Here is a 14,397-nt window from a genome sequence, read left to right as displayed (position 1 = left end):
CACTCCAGCCAGCATGGCGGAGGCGTCCAGCGGGGCGGGCAAGGATCCTCGGGTATCAGGGGGCCTCCTCGCCCACCGCTCCCGGCCTCCCTGGCTCAGGGTGTGTAGCACTGGCTGCGGCCAGCAGCGGGCGCCCGAGGGCAGCGGCGGGCCTGGGCGGGGTCTGCGCCGCGGCGTGGGCGGGGCCCGGTGGGCGGGGCCGGGCCGCGCGGCAGGGCCCCACGTGGGCGCCCCCACTCACCCGCAGCTGGTTTCCAGCAGGCTGTCGCCCACCTGCAGCGACGCCATGCCGAAGTCGGCGATCCGGATGTTATTCTTCTCGTCCAGGAGAAGATTTTCCGGCTTCAGATCCCTGTGGCTGGGGGAGGAAGGCCGGTTGAGGGGTACTGCGACGGCACCAGCCCGGGGGCCGGAGAGTGGGAGCCGGGAGGGACACGCAGGGCCCTGCGCTCCTGAACCCACATCCCAGCCCTGAGCCCCCTCGCCGCCTCAACCCTCCATGCCACACCCCACGAGGGCCAATGGCGGTGCTGCCTGGTGATGTCATAGCCAGCCAATCAGAAGGTGGCTGGCCAGCTGGTCTTTGGGAAGGGAAAAGCGGGGGTCCTCCTGACTCCCCCATGGTCAGCAGGCCAGCTCTGCCCTGCGGCCTGGGTCCTCTCCGCCCCCAGCTTTGGCCCTGGGCCGAGAACCCTCACAGGTCCGCAGACACCCAGGGGGAGTGCAAATAAGGGGTCCTTGGACCCGGAAATCCTGGACATGCCAGGGGGGCTCCCAGTATTCTTGGGTGGACGCCCAGCACCTCCTGGCGAGCCCTGAAGGAGAGTCGTGGGGAGGAGAGGGCAGGAATGGGGGGGGGTTGCAAAACGGGGCCACCTGGTGGAGGATGGGGCACCTGGGCGCACTGAGGGAAAGGGGGGCACCCTAGTAGAATGGCCTGGAGGTGCCTGGGGGCGCCTGGGAGGATGCGGGTCTGTGGGTGCCCGGGGTGTCGGGGGGTCTGGGGGTGCCTGAGGGGACAGGACGGGCTGGGGGCACGCACCATATGGAGTGGCTGTGGCAGAAGTCGAGGGCCGAGATGATCTGCCGGAAGAACCTGCGGGCCTCCTTGGGGGTCAGCCTCCCCTTTTTCACCAGGTAGTCGAAGAGCTCCCCGCCGGACACGTGTTCTAGCACCAGGTATCTGCGAGACAGGCGGCCATGGGGCAGCCGGAGGCCACTCTGGGCCAGTCCCCACCCCTCACCCCGCCACGCCCGGGGCCGCACCCCTGCCCGCCTCCATCCATCCCCGGGGCCTCCCTCCTGCTCTCCTATAGGTGCAGGGATGGAGAGACCCTTCCCCGAGGGTCTCCTGGCTCCTCTTCCTCACCCTGAGGATGCCAAGGGGGGCCCAGGTCCCCCGGGACTGGATGGACACCTCAGCCCCCCCACCCCCCGCCCAGCTGTCCAGTCCCAGCAATACCTACAAATATTTTTTATTTTCATAAACGTCGTGCAGCTTTAAAACGTGAGGGTGTTCTATGAGCTTCAGGATGGCTATCTCCCGCTCCACCTGCAGAGAGGGCACGGGGGTCACTCCCAGACCGGACACGGGGCGGGGGCATCAGGCTGGCTGGCCAGTCACTCGCGGGCACCGCGCTGGTTCCGCAGGCCGCATCCGCCCCCCGGGAACGCTCAAGGGGCAGCCGGGGGCTTCTGAGCCGCCCCCAGCCCTCCCCACACTGCCAGGGGCCGCCCCCGCACCTCGGCCTGCTGCAGCCTCGTGTCCAGGCTCCCCCTTTCCACTGAGCGACCCCCCCCAACTTGGGTATCTCGCGGGCACCTTGAGCGTGGCCCCCTCTGCCACGCCCCCACCCCCAGCCCAGCACTGCCCCTGGCCAGCCCCCACCTGACCCGCCACTCCCCGTCCAAGCTTCCAGCCCGTCAGGTTCCCCAGCAGCCAGAGGGGTCCCGAAGAGGTACCTGGGCTCTCGCTGCCCCCAGCCCCAAACCTGGCAACAGCCTCTCCTGCCCGTCCCTGCCTGTCACCCAGTGCCACCCCCACCTGCCTGCCCAAGCACAGACACCACAGCCCACCACCCTCGGAGGTCTCCTCGCCGCTGTCTGCCTGGTTTCCTGCCCCCTTCCGCCAACACCATAGCCCGGTGCCAGGAGGGGACCTGCTCTGTGCTGCCCGGCTGCTCGGAAGGCCCGCTGTGAGTGCACGAGTGACTGAGTGCTCGACTGAGACCAAAAGTGCAGTTCCTGCGGGCAGGGGCCACTGCCCACGGCTCCAGGCCGGCTCAGGATGCCCGGAGAGGGCCACTTGCCATTGCTCCTGCCCCTGGATCGCGGTCTCCTGCAGCTGCAGCCAGGCCCCTCTGGGTGTGCGGGGAGGTGCCCTGGTGGGGAGGCATCCTGGGCCTGTCCAGCTCTGTCCCTGGGTGGGGAACCAGCCTAGCGTCCTCCCTGGTGAGGTGGGCCGGGGCCCCGTGGTGGGTTGGGGTACCTGAGCCCTGCACTTCTGTGGCTACGGCCTCGGTCCTGCGGTTGCAGTTGTGGGAGCCGGTGCCTGGTCGGGCCCCCCCAGTTGAGCACCCACCCCCCGGGCGGGCTCAGATGGCGCCATGGCGACCCTCCAGGGCAGGAGCCCGTTTCTGTGGACACACCTGTCTGCCCACCTGATGGAGCTGCAGCTCCAGAACCGACCCGGCACCCCCGCCAGATCCTCAGGGCCCAACCCCCACTGGCCCTGCCCCTCCAGGGCCCTGCCTCTCAGCACTCACCTGAGGCTGCCACCCACGCCCCCCACAGATGGCACCCCTAGCCCCGCCCACCCCCCAGACGCTTGGCCGCGCCCCCAGCCGCCCACCTTCATCAGCACCGACTCGCTGAGCTTCTCCCGGTTGACAATCTTGATGGCGACCTTCTGGCATGTGACACAGTGGATCCCCAGCTTCACCAGGCCTGCAAGGAGAGACCACAGCGACTCAGACCCACCAGGGGTGCCCCAGGGCCCCCTGCCCAGCCTGCCACCGGCCAGCTGTACGCCCTCCGCCCTCACTGCCCAGAACAGCAGCTCCGCGGAGGGGCTTCCCTCCGACCACAGCCTTCTGCCCACGGGGCTGCCCTCCGGCCTCCTGCGCCTCTCCTGGGGGGTCTCAGTGCTCCGCGGCCAGGACACCCACAGGTGCTCCCCCACGTACCCACAGGCCAGGGTCCTGGCCCCCCGGTGCGCCCTGCCTCCCCATCCCGCAGACCCCCATGCCCCGTGGGCTCGCTGTGCAGAGGCACTCCCCACCTCCCCCGGCTCCCCACCACCCCAGGCCCTCCCCCCACCTGGCCCCCACCTAAAGCAGAGCTCTCTGCTCCCTCACCTGCCGACACCAGAAACTAAAGACCCTGGTCCTGTCGCCTGCCCCGGGCCCCATCAGTGACGCCGAGCACACCGGGCCTCCAACTGGATGGCTCTGCAGCCCCCCCACCCCCGCTCAGGTGCTCCAGGTGCCCGGCACGTCCCCCGTGGGGGCCCCTCTGGCACCGGGGGCTGAGGTCGGGCTGAGCAGGGTGCAGCACGCGGGCGACTCCTGCCCCGTCCCACCCTGACCACACCCAGAGCCTGGGCACGTGTCTGGGAATGTTCCCGGAGGGCAGGAACTGCGGAAACTGCCGAGGGCCATTTCTGCTTTCAGAGTCACAGCCCTCTGCCTTCCCCTCGACTCTCCCTCCTCCACACCGTCTGATTTTGCCCAATTCCGCCAGATCCCACACCCTCCACACGCCCCCCGACCGTGAAATAAAGCACCTTCACCCTGAGCCCCCTCCTTTCTCCTTGGGCGGTGCCAGGTGCCGACGGAGCTCAGGCGTGTAGTGGGCCGGAGCCTCTGGCTGTCCCCGAGGTCAGGGAAGGGGTGTGAGGCGAGCGGACTGGGGGGCCCGACTGGGGGAGCAGAGGGGGGGTCCACACCCGCCACAAGCGAAGGACCCCGGGGCCTGCCAGCCGGGCGTGCGCGCTCGACGTGACACGAGCTGCCGAGCGGCTGGGACGCCAGGCCCCGTCTCCAGGCACCCCTCCCTCCAGAATCCCCAAACCCCGGTTTCCAGCCGGACCCGCCTCCGGACCCGGGAGGCCTCGAGGGGCTGGAGGGCTGCGTGGACGTCCAGGCACCACCCTGATGGGGGCCACTCCCTGTCCTCGTCCTGGACCAGGATCCGCGGGGGCCCCAGCAGAAACCCCAGCTGGAGGGGAGGGACCTCAGAACAGAGGGGCCCAGAGGGCTGGGGGTGGTGAACCCAGGCTTGGGTGACGTGGGAGGAGCAGGTCTGTCCCCTCCCCGCCACGCTGGGGGCACCCCGTCCCCAGGGGTATGGGGTGAGCTGTGTCCCCCAAAGAGACACGTCCTAGTGAGCGTGACCTTAAATGGGAGGGTCTTTGAAGATGAGACCAAATGGGTAGGGAGGGCCCTAAACCCAAGGAGCCCGGTGTCCTTAAAGCAGAGGATGTGCACAGATGGAGAGAGGAGACGCCACGTGGCGACAGAGGCCGAGCCTGGGGCGATGCGCCCACAAGCCAAGGGGAGCCGAGGACGGCCAGGGGCCACCAGGGGCCGACAGGGGCTCCCCACAGGTTTCGAGGGAGCAGCCAGCCGGCACCTGGATTTCGGGCCTCTGGGCTCCAGAAGGTGAGAATGAGTTTCTGGGGCTTTAAGTCACTCATGGGTGGTGTTTCTCGGCTGCCCCAGGACGCTAAGGTGCCACTCCCTGCCCCGGACCCTACTCCCTGACCTCTGAGGCCCAGCAGGAGCAGCACGGCCACCGGGCCAGGGGCACTGCCCGCCCCAATAGCGGGGGCTGCCCTCCATGAGGGGCCACGATCCCGGGTCACCTCCTCTCCAAGGACCGTCCAGCCCACTCTGTCCTCCACCCCCCCAACTGGAACCTCACAACTGAGGGGAGCAAGTGGCAACCACAACACAAAGGGACCACCCCACCCCAGGGATGGTGGAGCAGCAGGGGGGAGAGCTGGGTCCTGGAGGACATGGCTTGGGCCCCTCCCTGCCTGTCACCTTACAGGGGCTGGGCGGACGCTCCCCCCAACTGGCCCCAGCAACCGCAGCAGCCCGCCTTCCCGCTGGCACATTGTGGCCATCGGTGCAGGGCAAGCCTGTGTGAGCTGCGCTTGGGGAGGCCACACCCCGGTTGCCCCATTCATCGGCATCTTTGTCCATGACATGGAGCAGGTTTCCAGACTCTCGTTGGCCGAGTTGCTTGTGTGAGCCCCCCGTGTCCTCTGCCTGCTTTTGTGGGGTGAGTGTGTGCACGAGTCCTCGTCAATTTGTCAGGGCCTTCGTTTGTCCCGGGCACTGAGAACTTCTCCCCAGGCCTGTGCCTCGTCTGCCAACTCTGCAGACCTCGCTGTGCGCTGTTCCGAGCTGCACACAGAGCGTCCCTCCCTCCGGTGGCCGCCCCACCTCCTCTTGGCTTTGTGAGGCCCCCCCCAGCTCCTGGGCCCCTCATGAGTTGCCCCGGAACCCCACCGTGGCACGGCCCCTCCACCCAGCCTTGCCTCATGGCTGGGGGTTTGGCACCAGCACAGACAGACGTGCTGTGAGCTGCCCACCGCCCATCTCGGGCTGGACATGCAGAGCCCCTGCCCTGCCATGGTCCAGAGGTGCCCTCACCTGCTCAGGCCGTGGCCGACCCCCCACCCGTCTCCGTCGGGGCCTCGTGTCTCCTGGGGGGGGGGCTGGAGTCAGAGCCGGGACGGAAGCAGAGGCTGCGCCACAAGGACTTGCCCGCCCCCCACCTCGGGTCGTGCTCTTGCTGCAGGGGGTGCAGCAGGTGAGGATCTCGGTGGTCCCCAGCCTGCACTGGGGCGGGGGAGGGCAGAAAGGGGCCACCCGGGGGCTTGAGCTCAGCTGGATGGACAGGGCCAGCAGCAGCCCCTCGGGGCGGGGACCGGCTCCTGCCTCAGGCGGCCGCTGGGTGGGGGCCCTGGGGCCCTGGGTGGGGGTGGAGCTGCACCTCCCAGAGGGCAGGGGCAGGCCTGGGTCCACAGGGGCCACCCACCCACCCCGAGGGGCCAGCGGCTCTGGGACGGCGGTCAGTGGGACCGAGGGACAGGGAGCCGTCTCCCCATCCCTGGGACGTGGTGGCTGCGAGGGTGGGGGAGGGGAGGGCCAGGGCGGTGAAGGGTGGTCGCCACCTTGACCCCTTCGCCCCACTCCCCTGGCTGCCTCCCAGCAAGAACGGGAACTGACGTCCGTCCCCAAACAGGAGACAAGTAAAATAATCATCAATTATGGCACAGCCACTGGGACCACATGGCCACCAGACGGTGACAGAGTGCACCACTGTCCACTCACGGAAAACAACACACGTGTGCGCACACAGAATCCACACCATGCACACACCCGCACACAAGCACACTCACCCTGTGAACCCGTGGCCCATGCACTGAAGACAACATGCCATGTGCACACGCACCTGCACACACACAGTCTGCACATCCACCCAGACATGAGCACACACACATGCACTTGCACAGCCCGTCAGGGGACTCCTACACTTACACACACATATCCCAGTGCGCACACACACACACACAGAGTTTACATGTGCACCTGTACGTCCTGTGCAACGTGCACACACCCATGCACGCACACCCAATGTGCACACGCAGCTACCCATGTGCCTGACTCCCGCATGCAGGCCTGGAATGTGCGTGTGTGCACACATGTGGGTGCACATGTTCTCTGTGTGTGTGTGTGTGTGTGTGTGCAGCATGTTTCCTGTGGGCCCCGGGCTCCCCCTGGCCTTTCCGGGAGGCCGTTGAGCAGCTGGGTGATGACAGACTCAGTTTCCTCCTCCACAGAATGGGGTGACGACATCCCCCTCTCGCAGTGCCCGGCACACTCGGTGCCCAGCAGCTCTGGCCGTTATTGGCAGCAGCCTTCCGATGTCCTGCTTCTGTCACGTGGGTCTGGAGTTTGTGGTTGTACTTACTAGAGCTTTGTGACCCACTTTTCTGTTCTGGAAGCTGAACCCCGTTTTCCCATGTGTGTCTCCTGGCTCCTGCCTCCCTGGGCTGCTTTCCTACGGCCTTTTCCTTCGTGCCAGGTGTCTGCCACGTCCGCGAGCCTCATGTCTTCCGCGTGGACAAGGCTCCCAGGCACGGGCCGGAGGGGACTGTCGGGTCAAGGCCAGCCCTTGGCAGACCTGTGGCACGTCCTCGTGGCCGCAGGGGCCTCCTCCCCAGGTGCAGGTGAGGGCTGCCACGTGCCTCAGGTGAGGCCGGGAGCTGGGGGGCCGCCCTGGGCTGTCCCCCGGGGCCCCGGCCACGCACTCCCTGCCCCACTTCTCTCCACCTGCTGCCCCTCTGCCCCGGACAGCCCCTGCCCCTCGTTCTGCCCTGCGGGTCCCTGCGTACCCCTCCAGGCCCAGCGTGGGGCTGCCCCTCCTCAGGAAGCTTCTCTGACGCCCGGGGTGGGGGCTCGGCCCTCCATGTCCGGGGCTTCCCCCCCCTGGGGCGCTGGGGCTGGCAGGCGGCTTCTGAGCGGTGCAGCTGGATCCCAGGGGCTGCCCTGGGGCCCGTATGCCACCCCGGAGTCGGGGCGGGGTGGGGGCTCCCGCTGGGGCCTGCCCTTCCCCCTCACAGCCCTCCAGCTCCGCAGGGGCTGATTTTCCAATTGTGGTTTTTATCTCTAATTATTGTCTTTACAGCAAACACAGGCTCACATCAAGTGAAGAAAAGTATATCGTGTCACGGGTAATTGCATGGGGGCCGCTCCAGGGCACTGCCAGCCCCAGCCTTGGCGCAGCTCCTGCGGGGGGCAGGGGAGCTCAGGCCTCCCCCAGCTGCTGAGGGGCCGGGGCCGCGCCCACCCACGGAGGGAGGGCTGGGGGCGGATGCAGGGGATGGTGGGGCGTCCCGGGGGCCCAGGGGGGCAGCTGGGTGCCCTCGGGAGGTGGGGGTGGGAGTCAGGGCTAGCAGAAGGGGGCAGTGGAACCCAGGTGGCCACCAGGCCCTGCTGTGCCTGGAGTGGGGCCCTGACCCTGCCATTCAAGGCCAGACCCATTGCTCTTTGGCTGGAGAGGGGTCCCCGGGGACAGGCGACAGGGCTGCCATCCGGGATCGAGGGAGGGAAGGACCCTCACAGCCTGGAGCGACCCAGGAGCTGCTCGGCCACTGAGGTGGGGGCGGGGCGTGGGCGTGGGGGTGGGGGTGCAGCCTCGGATGCCCCCACCCCCAGCAGACACAGCAGGGTCTCCCTGTAGGCAGCTGTGCGTCGTATGGGCACGCTTCAAAGCACCGTCTCCATCTCACAGCACTCAGCCTTCAATGCCACTCCCGGGCTCTGGAATGCCCCGGAACCTTCCAGGGTAAGGAGGGCCTTGAGTGTCACAGGCCAGCCAGGCCGGCCCTCCCGGGGTCCTGGACCCCACACTTTCTTCCACAGGGCTGCAGCCCGTTCCAGCACCGGGCGGATCCACCCCCGAGGCTGCTCCGGAAACCCCAGCCAGCACCCCTCTCCTGAGGCCCTGGGCCCCTCTCCCACCAGGCTTGCTTTGCAGCATCTCAAGTGAGTGTCCTGCCTCCCTGTGGGCCCCTGAACCCCGACAGACCCGGGGCCTCCCGCAGACCCCAGGGGCTCCCCTTAGGCCCCTTCCCACTCGGCCCTTGGTTGACAGGCGCTGAGCTCACCCCACGGGCCCCACCTCACCCCACCTCGGCCTGACCACGCCCAGCAGAGCCCTTGGCTGCCTCTGGGCACCCCAGCACCCACATACTGGGGTGCCGCCCTCTTCTGCCTGCCCAGCTCTGGGCAGCTGCACCAGGTGTGGGACTAGATGAGGGGCCATTGTCACCAGAGCATCCCTCCAGGCTGGTTCCCAATCTCTGATGCCCCTGTCCCCCCAGCTGGTCCACAAGCTGTCCACCCCCTCTGAGCCCCCCAGAAAGGCTCACCCGAGTGGGCGGGGGGTCGTGTCTGTGATTCAGTCTGTCCGTCCCCAGGTCACGCTGCCCAGTGACCGCCCTCCAGGGATGACAGTCCCACCCCCCCCACCCCAGACAGAAGAAAGGGTCTGTAGCCCTTCACTGCCCCTCGGTGAAACGATGTCCAGGGCGCAGCTGTCCCCCCGAGGCCCGCGGCCAGGCCCGGCAGGGGAGCCCTCAGTGAGGGTGGAGCCGCTCGGGGCAGCCCCTGGGGCAGCGCCTCGGAAGAGACCCACGTCCGGCCACTAACGCTTCCCGGAGCACTCGAGGGTCACCAATGCCGGGGTGGCCCACCCTCTGCCCCACCCCCCACACTAATCGCCGTCCCCCCGGACCAGCCAACAGCCACGGCCCGCCTCCCGGCCGTTTGTCCTGCTTTCCCCCGCCTCGACGGGCCCCACGCTGGGGGCTGCCCCGACTTTCTCTCCCCAGGAGGGCGGGAAGGCGGCATGACGTTGGCCCTTTGGAAAGACGAATCAGCAGAGCCAGACCCGCTCGCCACAAGCCCGGGTGTCCACGGTGGGCGATGGAAAGAAGCATGGGGCGGGCAGGGGCTGCACCAGAGTGGAGGACTGAGGACTGCACAAGGGATAGGGCAAGACGGGCTGAGCACCGCCTGCTGACCCCGTCCCCGCAGGGAACACGCTCTCCACTGTCCGCAGCCAACGGCCTTGCGCCAGGAGCAGGCGCCGGCCCCAGATCCCAGCAGCACTGGGACGCAAAGTCACCGGGCTCTGCCCCAAAGGCTGGCTCGGGCGGCGGCCGCCGAGCAGCTCCTGCCAACCTCAGAGGCGACTGCCCCTGGCCACTGGTTCCGACACACACCCTCAGCCTCCAGGCCCAGGCCAGGACCCCCTCGCCCCCAGCCCATCTCCAGGAGAGCTTCCCCTGGGCTCCCGCCGGCAGGGAGAGGTGGGTTGGGGCAGTGGTCCCACTGCTGGAGGCAGAATATGAAAGGGAGGGACAGCCAAGGCAGGGGGTCCAGGGACCAGCTGGATCCACGCAGGTTCCAGGGGATGGCAACCTCGAGTGAGCCCAGGAGGGAGGGGGCTACAGAGGCCTCAGCGCCCCCCACCAGGCACCGCCCCAGGCAGGAGAGACGCCCGGAGGAGACCCCAGGTGCTGCACCTGCCCCTGAGTCCCGGCCCTTCCTGCCCCAGCTCCCGAGAGGGCCCTGATGACCCCCAGCTCCTGGAGCCCAGGCACGTCCCGTCCCCCCACACTGCCCAGTGCCCTGAACAGGTGAGACGGGGGCTGTGAGCTCCAGGATCAGGTACACGAGATCCCGAGCTCTGCTGCCTGGTCTCAGGGGAAGCCACGGGTCAGGAGCTGAGGTCTCCAGGCAACAGCTAAGCGAGGGAGCCTTCCAGAAGCAGGCTCCATAGTAGTCATGCCTTCCTGACTGCAACCTCACGCAGGGTCTGAGCCAGAGCCACCCGCTGAGCTGCTCCTGGAGTCCCGGCCCCTAGACACTGTGAGGTGATAAACGTTTGTCACTTCAAGTCGCTAAGCTTTGAGGCAGTTTGTCACGTAGCAGCAGACAACTGACACGCACGGTCTTTGGGCTCCCGGGCCCTGGAACAACGCCCGGGGCTTGGCATCCACTGTGCACTCAGCACAGCGGAGAAGAGCACCCTCCCAGCCGGGTGCAGTCACACGAGGCGCCCGACCCCTAGAGCCCAGTTCCTCTCCTGCTCAGCCCTGTCCGGACGACACGGGACATCCGCGAAGCACTGGGAACGGGAGGGGCACAGAGGGACGGGTCAGGGCTGGCTCTCCTCGCCCCTCTCCACCTCACCCAGCTGGCCCCCCCAACCGCTCAGGGCCTCCCCCCTAGTCTGACCTGCTCACCAGGCCCATGAGCCACAGAGGTGAGTAAGCCGGGGAGGGGGGGAGGCAAGGGCCTGCCTGCTCTCCCCAGGACTAACTGCCCCCAGCCACTGCCCAGAGGGTGAAGTGCAGGGGTGGAGGGGTGAGAGGGCTGGGGAGGCTGGAGGGGTGGAGGGGGAGGGCTGGGAGGGCACAGCCAGCAGCAGCAGCTCTCCCGGCTGCAGAGGAGCCCATCCTCTGCTCCCGCGAGGCCGCAATGCAGCCCGACTCTCGGGAGCCCTCTTTCAAATGGTGGAAACGTTCTTGTTGCCAGGTTCCTGCTCCAGGAAAGGGGTCTCTCATGCCCTACCCCTTATCTCCCACACTGGTCCGTTCTCTTCACCTGACACACGGCACCCTCACCATCTGCCTGCGGAGGGACCCATCCAGCACCCCTGGAAGAATGGGGGATCCTGAGGACACACTGCGGCCGCCCACTAGGAGAAGATGTCTTGCAGGACCAGTGTGCGCCCCATCCGTGCTTGTCTCTCCGGCTTCTTCTCCTCTCACCTGCACCCAGACCCACTCAGTGCTGGGGGCACCTACAGAGGCGTAAGGTGGTCCAGGGTGGGGGAGAGGGAGGCCTCGGTGGGAGCCCCAGTCAAGATTTATGTCAAGTGCATTCTCACCCCTTGCCTTCAGGCCCCCACGTCCATGGGCAGGTACCCAAGTGAAAAGCTGCAGACACCCTGGCACCCACCAGGGGCACCACAACTGGGGTGTCTTCAGCTCACGTAGGAACCTCAAGCTTCCTTCCATCACAAACCTCCTAGTGCACTTCAAGTAGGATTTTTGTTTGTTCCACAAGAACTCAAAGTTAGCACATCTTCAGTCTTCAGGTTACTTTCTGTAACACGTGCTGCCTGCTACCATCCCAGCTCAGCACACGTTTGTGTCTGGCCACAGGTGGCGGTCAAGCCGGCTGGGCTGGCTGGGCCCTGTTGCGTGGCAGGGGGATCCCCTGAGGCATGAAGGATGAGATGGAGTGTCTGGAAGGAGCTCCTGCTCGCTGTCTCTGTTAGAGCTGATGGCGGCAGGCCCCCAGCTCTCCCAGGGAGGGAGGAAGTGGGGCCTGGAGCTGCCGGCTCACCTAGGCCTGAACCACTGGTCAAGCCATGGCAGAGGCCCGGGGCGGGGCGGGCTGCAGGCATTTGTGAGTCCTGGTTAAAGCCACTGTCCGGTCAAAACGAAGGCTCCAGACACCCTCCATGCTAGCCTCCATCCTCCCACGGTCCTGCTCCCTCTCCCAGAAGGGAAACTGAGGCTTGGCAGGGTTAGGTCCCTTAGGGTTGTCCTGCCAGCAAGTGCTGACCTGGAATCCGGGTCTGGGGACAAGGTTCAGTTTCCTTCCCCTGAATCACAGCGGCACTCCCAGCCCTGAGGGAGAGATTCCCGGGTGGGCGGGGCCTGCATCCCTTCCCTGTAAGCTTGGGGAGCGCGCGGGGACTGGGCGAGCAGGTGTCCCCGGGAACCGCGGCTGAGCCAGGCGCTGCCGGAAGGCTGCTTTCAGCACCGCGGACAGCAGCCGGCGCGGGCGGGCCCTCGGGGCGCGGGGGGAGCCGGGGGTGGTCCCCCTGCCCCTCCCACTGCCCCTCCTCGCCCCGCAGCCCCGCCGGGCGCCTGGCCTGAGCCCGGAGAGCTGGCGGGTGGCAGAGCTGACCCCCGACACCCAGAGCCCGGCGCCGTGGGAACCCGGACGTCCGCTCTCCAGGCGCCTCCCCCAGCCACCCCTGCAGCCGCCGAGGTCCTGGGGGTCGTGCGCCCCGCGGGGCGGTGATCTGTACAGCGCGCCTGCCTTTGTGGCGGTCCCCCTGCAAGGCCCCCAGCACGCACCAAGGGCGCCCACGGAGGCGCGGCGCGGGTCACCCGACGCTAAGCGCCTTCGAGTCCTGGTGGGTGGGGGGGCTGGAACACACCTCCCTCCCCGGGTGGGGGCGGGCGGCCGGCGCGGGGACTCACTGCGCATGTGCAAGTGCCAAATCCCTGCAGGGACCGGGAGGGGACGCGGCAGCGCGCTCTCGGGTCCCCCAAGGCCCAAGTTCCAGGAGGCCTCTGTCCGCCCGCGCCGCTGCACCCGGGTTTCCCCGCCGAGAAGCGCGCAAGGCGCAGGGCGGCCTCCGGGGTCCTCGGCCCAGCGGCCCGCCTCCAAGTCTGCAGTAGAGCGGCAGTGCCGGGAGACGGTCCCCGTTGCTCCTGGGATGGGCGCCGTGGGGTGGGATGTGCGCCGCGCAGAGGCCGCCCCCGCACCACCTCTACGTGCAGCCGAACCCGCGGTCTGGGCACCGGGGGCCAGCGCCCGTCTCTGACCCGCCGACGGCCCCCACCCGGCCGCACGCTCCCGGGGGTGGTGGGGCCCCAGGGTTAGGCGGCAGCCGCCTGGCTCGGACTTGGCGTCGACGCTGGGGAATGAAGAACCAACACCCAGCGCGAGCCCCACCTTCTTCCACCACGCACGCCCTGACCACTGCCAGGCCCCAGCAACGCCCAGATGCAGGCCTTGGGGCGCACGAGGGCGGCTTGGGGGTCTCCCCTGACCCAGCTCCGGCCGTGGGCCTCCACCCCACTCCTCACCGAGGCTCTGGCCCAGAGTTCGGGAGGGAGGAGCGCTGAGCCCACGAATTTGGTTCCCGGTTCTGGGCGCACTGCCCCCCGCCCCCACCCTGCTCTGGGCTCCCCGGGTCCTGACCAAAGAGGGGCGCCCAGGCCCAGTCCAGAGGACCCACTTCGGAAACTCCGGCCTCCGCAAACTGGCTCAGCGCCCGCTCCTCCCCTGGCCCCTCCAGTCGCGCAGAGGAGTTGATTGACCGCGGGTGCTGGGAGGGGACGGCCTCTTTGAAGTCGGCTCAGACTTCAAAGCATGGCGGTTCTCCCTCATTAGCGAGCCGGGCCCCGCGATCTCCCCGCGGCACAGCCGCTGTGCCCCCCACCCCCCGGACCCGACCTCCTTTCCCGCCCCCATCCCCATCCCAGCAGCGAGCCGGCCCCGGGTTCTCTCTCTCCTCCCGGCGGCGCCAGGGCTCCGCGCTCTCGCTTCCCAAACTCCTCCCCAAACGCCCCGATTCTGCCGCCCGCTCCCGGCCCAGTCACGCGCACACCCCCGGACAAAAGCGCAAAGCCCCAGCGGCGGGGACCCCTCAGGCTGGGGACACCGGGGCAAAAGGAGGGGAGGGGGCGCCCGCACCGCGCAGGGCTCCCCCTCAATGCAGACCCCGCGTTCTCCTTCCACCCACCCGCGCCAGGAAGGGCCGGAGGGGGAGGGAGGAGGCGCGCGCGTCTCTTGGGAGACAACTGTTCACGCTCCAAAAAGGAACCTCTCAAATTAAATTAATTAAGCTCTGAAATATTTCACACGCGCTGCAGCCGCTCGGCCGCCTCTGCCGCCCTCCTGCGCCTCCCCCTCCCGGCACCCGAACAGGAGGCGGCGGAGCGGCGGGGGCGCGGCTCCCACCGCGGGACTGGAAACCCCCAGGGCCCGGCCTGCGCCGCGCCGGATGCCCGCGACCCGCGGGAGGGGAAGGGGCGGGAGAGGACGCAGAGCCGCCCACGCCGCG

The 14,397-nt window shown here is 68.1% G+C and overlaps 1 protein-coding gene across 18 annotated transcripts in view; it reads right to left on the bottom strand.

Moving 5' to 3' along the window:
- Positions 1–14,397, bottom strand: part of BRSK2 (BR serine/threonine kinase 2) — a 69,460-nt gene that overhangs the window by 19,949 nt on the left and 35,114 nt on the right. For 17 of the 18 annotated variants that reach the window (XR_005217419.1, XR_005217418.1, XR_005217420.1 and 14 more), the window contains exons 2-5: positions 2,852–2,946; positions 1,467–1,552; positions 1,043–1,183; positions 242–358 (exon numbers count right to left, since the gene is read on the bottom strand). Coding sequence is in view for 15 of the 18 variants with exons in the window: in XM_037839808.1 (XP_037695736.1) it covers positions 242–358; positions 1,043–1,183; positions 1,467–1,552; positions 2,852–2,946 (439 nt within the window). In the remaining 3 variants the exon portion in view is untranslated. Of the gene's footprint in view, positions 1–241; positions 359–1,042; positions 1,184–1,462; positions 1,553–2,851; positions 2,947–14,397 lie in introns of those variants that run through there. The other variant, XM_037839821.1, reaches the window with a different exon arrangement.

Source organism: Choloepus didactylus, chromosome 6 (genome assembly GCF_015220235.1).
Source record: "Choloepus didactylus isolate mChoDid1 chromosome 6, mChoDid1.pri, whole genome shotgun sequence".
Classification (NCBI taxonomy): Eukaryota; Metazoa; Chordata; class Mammalia; order Pilosa; family Megalonychidae; genus Choloepus; species Choloepus didactylus.
This window is presented reverse-complemented; position numbering and strand designations above follow the sequence as displayed.